Genomic DNA, 6,108 nt, shown 5'->3' with positions numbered 1-6,108 from the left:
ACATCACTCAGGCAAGACTTCAACCAAAGCAAACAGATGTGTCGCTTATTTGGTATGCCTTATGCACTCAATGTATGGACTTACAAATGTGCATCTAGTATAAATTCAGAGATTGTTGTTAAAGTAGCGAATGGTATTCCCAGGATTTGTAATTGGACTGCCTAGCTGTAAAGCCAAAATATGAAAAGTTTATGTCTAGCATTTTCTTCAAGGTAACATTACTTTTAAATTTGCAATCAACTGTTTTTCAATAAGCTTTCTAATTTTTTTTTTGTAAATAACAATTTTTGTATGATACATAATACTGTATAACATTCAACCATTTTAAAAAGCAGAATGCATGTTCAAACATTGTACCAACACAAGATAAAGTTGAGGCCCTTGATTTACTCGATATTCAAGATACACATACTCCTAAACCATCCACAACAGCAGTGTTGCCAAACAAAGTGCAAACAAGGGCTTTCACTTCAAGTTTTGAGGATTTCTCAACAAGCCCTCCTGGTCATTTATTGAGAAAATCATCACGTGTGTCTGGTACATCATCTCCACCACCACCCAAAAGGAGAAAGAAAATTGATACCCCTAAAACAAAAGTGTCGGAACCTGAATTGTCAGAGCAGTTAAGGCCGCCATTAAACCAGTCACTCTCAATGCCGGATGAAGCACCTACCCCACCTGCTAATGTATCTTTTGCCCATGTCTCTTCACAAGTCCAAAAAGATAAGTCTGTATATCCCGATATTGAAGAACTGAAACAACATCTGAAGGAATACGTAAGTAATGATATTAATTTATATTTTTTTGATTATTCATGTATATAAAACTGAATGTTAATTTTTTTTAATAGGTTGATGGTAAATTTGAGTATCTTGTGAATTTGATAAAGGAAAACCGCTCTGAGATGATGAATTCTAGGAATAGGGAGGACAACAAACAACCAAAGGTATTGTGTTGTATATCTGTTTTGTTTGTGTGTTTTAACTTTCATAGCTCATTTTGTTAAAAATTTAATTCATGAAGGATTTGGGCGGCAAGTCTACGTCGTGCATTGTTGAAGTTTCCAGTAAATAAGGCAATGATGGACATCAAACAAGTACCTGCAAGTTTGATCAACAACCAACCTCACCGATACAGATGGATTTTGACATTAATGACCAAGACATTGGTGTATCTGATTTTGATGTTGAAGATCAGGTTTATTTTTACTTTATTCATTGCGGATATCTAATTAAACAATTTATCAGTAACATATTTTGTTTGAAAAAAACTTGTTTAAAAAATACAGACTGAAGATACATTGAAGAATCATCAAGAAATGAAGGAAGTTTCAGAACTTCAATCATCAGATGCAAATGTTCATCATACTGCAGAAACAACTGAGCATAAGAAGGTACTATTGTCATCGTAAATTGACTATTAGTATACATCAACTTTGCAGTGATACATCAAAATGTGCCATTATAATACATTGCAGTTTACTTGTGTGATTATGATACATCCAATTTTTGTGTGTATGATACTTTACATTTTTTATTATATGTGTATATGATACATTCCATTACAAGATACATGCAAGTGTGATTATGATACATTGCAGTTTATTTGTGTGATTTGTATACATCCAATTTTTGTGTGTATGATACTTTACATTTTTTATTATATGTGTATATGATACATTTCATTACAAGATACATGCAAGTGTGATTATGATACATTGTGTGATTTGTATACATCAAATTTTTGTGTGTATGATACTTTATATTTTTAATTATGTGTGTATATGATACATTCCATTGCAAGATACATATCAGTGTGTCTAAATAAAAATGATTGTCTACTATATGTAATCTGTCTTGATACATTAACAGTCCTTTGTATATGATACATATGTTGTTTAATATATCATAAATTGTACAATATGTTGTTATTCAGGATGATCCAACAACACAAATACCTCAACAGTTCTTCGAAGGAACAATGAACGAAGATGCTTCATATAAAGTTCAACGTAACACCAATCAGTCTGTGTCAGATACTGCTACATTTGATACATTGATAATTTATGCTTTATGTGTCATTTATATATCATATGGTTTATCAAATCTTATTTAATTATCAATTTGAATCATGTAGGATTCTACAACATCTGGTGCAATATCATCNGATGCTTCATATAAAGTTCAACGTAACACCAATCAGTCTGTGTCAGATACTGCTACATTTGATACATTGATAATTTATGCTTTATGTGTCATTTATATATTATATGGTTTATCAAATCTTATTTAATTATCAATTTGAATCATGTAGGATTCTACAACATCTGGTACAATATCATCTGAAACTCGAGAAGTCATGCATACACTTATTGCTGATCTAGGAAGATTGCCTATTCCGGTTAAACCAGTTAGTGCGGCAAATCCACAAGACTTAACCAACAATCAAAGTTTGCTTTCGGACAGTCAATTACCCACTGATATTTCAATCACAGAGATTGTTGTCCGAAGCCATACAAATACCCCTCTTGCACGTATCAGGATGCCTTCAAAAATCTGCAAATCTCCTTATTTGACTTCATTTGGGTCAAGTGAAAAAGGAAAAGAGGTCATGGAGGATGTAATTCGTCCAAATTTTCCATTTTTAGGTTGTGAGATCACAAACCGACCCCCGTCAAAAGCTGATTGATGAGTTTATTGAGTGGGTTACTACAGGTCTTCTCAAAACACATGTCAAAAAGTAAGTTTTATACTTTTTACTACATTTGTTCAATTTTGAAATTACAAATCTTGTTGCACTTTTAAATAACATCTTTTCTTTACACTTTATAAAACAGGAAATCAACAGAGGATAAGTACAGAGCAAAAGCTTCTTCATTGAATTTTGAAATGATGGATTATGTTGTTGCATATCCGTCCAATAAAAATTGGTTCTATGCCATGTCCCAGCCCAAAAACTGCTGGACTGATCAGGTAAATATGACATGTATATGTAAATTTCATGTTTCTGCTACATTAAATGGAAATGTATCATATATAGTTATCTTGATGTATATGATACATTCATTTAATAGGTGTTATATACATATTAATTCAGTATCTAACATTTTATTTTCATTATTTTCTTTTTAAATGTATAATTATGTCTATAATGTTTTGTGTAGCACATCGATGTTGTTTTTTGCTACTTTCGTAAAAATCAAAACTTCGCAGCATGAATCAATACAAATACACAACAGTCAATTATTTGTTCAGTTCACATATCAACAATACCCATGAAAGGTATTATAACAATGTGGCTGATGATGATATTAGTACCCAAGAACACATTGATCGTGTTGTAGCTGTATCTGTACATAAGAGGTCAATAACCAACGTCATGAAAGGATTTTCAATACCAGCTGCATTACTATAGCATCTTGTGGACGATGTTTACATTCCGATTAATTGTGATGGAAGGTTCCATTGGATGTTAGCTATTGTTGAATTGAATCGGAGGTTGATACGCGTGTATAACTCTTCTATAGGCACAAAAAAACAAGTACATTATGAGGAGATAAAAAAGTTGTCAAGGGTGCTACCTTCTTACCTCCTTGACAGTGATTTCTTTGAAAATAATGAGCGAACACTCTGGCCAGAACTTGATGCAAATAAGGAAAAACAAACTGGTACACTTTTGGAGTCACATATTCCTTTCAATATTGAATACGTTCAAGGCATCATGCAACAAGAAGATGATAGCATGTAAGTATTTAAATTATTGACTACAATCATATGTGTAAGTTTTTTTACAAATTTTTATTCTGCATTTTGTTATAGGGACTGAGGGTTATATGTAGCTACATTTGCAGAGTTTTTGAGTGACCAACTTGTTATACCACCTGATATTGATTGCCATCTAGCAAATTATCTTCGCAATAGATATGCATCATTGTTGTGGAGATACGGCAGCGACAAGTTCAAGGGTGGATACATAAGTGAGAATGACGATCCACCAAAGCCTAAGGGTCAATTCACAAAACCAACTGAACAAGATTTTGTTAACATAGATTAGTACTTAATAGGGATTGTATGAACAGCTTTTCATGTTGTTTTGTTTTGAACACAAATTCACTTTTTTTTATGTGTTTCTCTAAAAACTTAGTACAGTATTTTGTTATTTATTAAAATTCTGTGTTTTTACTAAATTGCTTTAGATATATTTGTTGCTTTATAACGTTAAGCCCCACAATCATCACTGTTTGACTTTAAGTAATCTGATAGTTTACTTACGAAATGATATATATGATACATAAGTCGTAATGTATATTATGCATGAATTTTATTCACATATACCAAGTACATTTATGTATAAGCCACTTGAATTATACGAATGTATATGATACATCATGTAAATCAACAAACATAACACAACAAACTTTTAAATTGAACTGCAACACTGCTAAGGTAAAATATATCAAAATTATAACTGTATCAAATATAGTTTTAAGAGTTTTAATGTGTGCTTCATTAATAGTTTTCAGTGTATATGATACATATACTACACGTTTGCAAAAGTAAATTTTGGGACACTTAATTTTGTTTAAATCATTATCATGATATTGAATCAATATTTTATTCATTTACACAATAATTATTTTTCGCAGTTTATTCATTCAGTATAAGAATAATTTTATATTTAATATAAGATTGACACACTGTTATGAACTAATGCATTTAGTTGAACAACAAAATAAATTGCTTAAACAATACACTTTATTTAATCCAATTACTAAACCGAAAAATACATATAATTGAAATCTATTAACCACGAACAAGAATATCCTATTTTAAAACATTATTTCAATTCTCTTTCGGGAAGAAAGTACAAGTACTCCTGTTGTGACCTTCTTGTCGATATCGCCCACAAGAATTATTGTTCAATGTTATCTTCTCATCCGCGTTTTTCTTTCTTCGACTCCTTGGTCGTCCAGCCAACCTTCTGTACCTAGGTGGCAAGACAATTTTATCTAAAACATAGTCTGGAACGGTCCAATCCTCCTTATCTGGCATTGAAACCATTGCAACCTCGTAGGTTTTTTCTAATGCATCCGGCTTGTAGTAATCAGAGTAATATGGATGCATATCTGTAACATTCTTCTGCTTCAAAACTGTAATTGCGTGTTCGCAAGGTATCTCATCAAGTTGAAATCTTCCACACGTACATATTTTCCGCTCAAGGCATACAATGTATCTTCTTCCGGCTTGATAAACTGAAAAAATATATTCAAACGATGGAACAACCTGAAAATAATTAGAAGTTACTGATACATTACATAATATGACATTTACATATCATTTCTCAAACAATGCAAATCAGAGCTACTGATACATCAAACAAAAAGATATGGATATTGATAAATACCTTCATCATTGAACTTTTAGATGCATTTACAATCAATACCTCCTCAAATCTTCGGCCTAATGTGTCCTTTGTATATGACGCTATTTCTCTATCTTTATAGTTCCAACTACCAAATAGAAGTCTAGCTTCCTCCAAGAAGTCTATTATAGTTAGCCGACGTGTATCAACAAGGCAACCATTAATACACTCTGCGATGTTCGAAGTCATCATTCTACCTCTGTTTACTATTGAATGAACTCTTGACCACTTCTCATACCCAGCATCCTCAAGGTAATCCTTCACCCTATGATCAACTTTCACCACCTTAGCCATTAATTTATCAAAATTTTCCTTTCTGTATGCCTTTGCCATTGAGTAAAATATATCACTTAGTGTGTTCTTACTCCTTTTTGAAGTTTGAACATACATTCTTCCAAAGATGCCATATGAATGCACAATGAGGTACATTTGGGAACACAATGCTTACACTCTTCATAATACTTTCATTTCTATCTGATACAATACAAATGTTTTCACGCTCGCCAAATGCATTTTTGAATTGTTCGAAGAACCATGTCCACGAACAGTCATTTTCAGTGTCTACAACACCATATGCCAATGGCAATATGCAACCTATTTACAAAGTAGCACACATTTAACTATACGATACATAACTGTTACACTAAGATACATTGATTATACACTGAAACAAAGTTTAAAATTACA

General features: G+C 32.1%; 1 protein-coding gene and 1 pseudogene across 1 annotated transcript; one reads left to right on the top strand and one right to left on the bottom strand.

Annotated features, from left to right (window-relative positions):
- The first annotated feature begins 653 nt into the window (after positions 1-653).
- LOC125855946 (uncharacterized) lies at positions 654-4,053 on the top strand (annotated as a pseudogene).
- A 788-nt stretch (positions 4,054-4,841) lies between these two features.
- LOC125855945 (uncharacterized) lies at positions 4,842-5,754 on the bottom strand. The gene is made up of 2 exons (XM_049535584.1): positions 5,404-5,754; positions 4,842-5,282 (listed from the first exon to the last, which is right to left on the bottom strand). Exons 1-2 carry the CDS (start codon positions 5,752-5,754, stop codon positions 4,842-4,844), a joined length of 792 nt encoding a protein of 263 aa, XP_049391541.1.
- Between the last annotated feature and the right edge of the window lie 354 nt (positions 5,755-6,108).

Source organism: Solanum stenotomum, chromosome 2, assembly GCF_019186545.1.
Source record: "Solanum stenotomum isolate F172 chromosome 2, ASM1918654v1, whole genome shotgun sequence".
Taxonomy (NCBI): Eukaryota; Viridiplantae; Streptophyta; class Magnoliopsida; order Solanales; family Solanaceae; genus Solanum; species Solanum stenotomum.
This window is presented reverse-complemented; position numbering and strand designations above follow the sequence as displayed.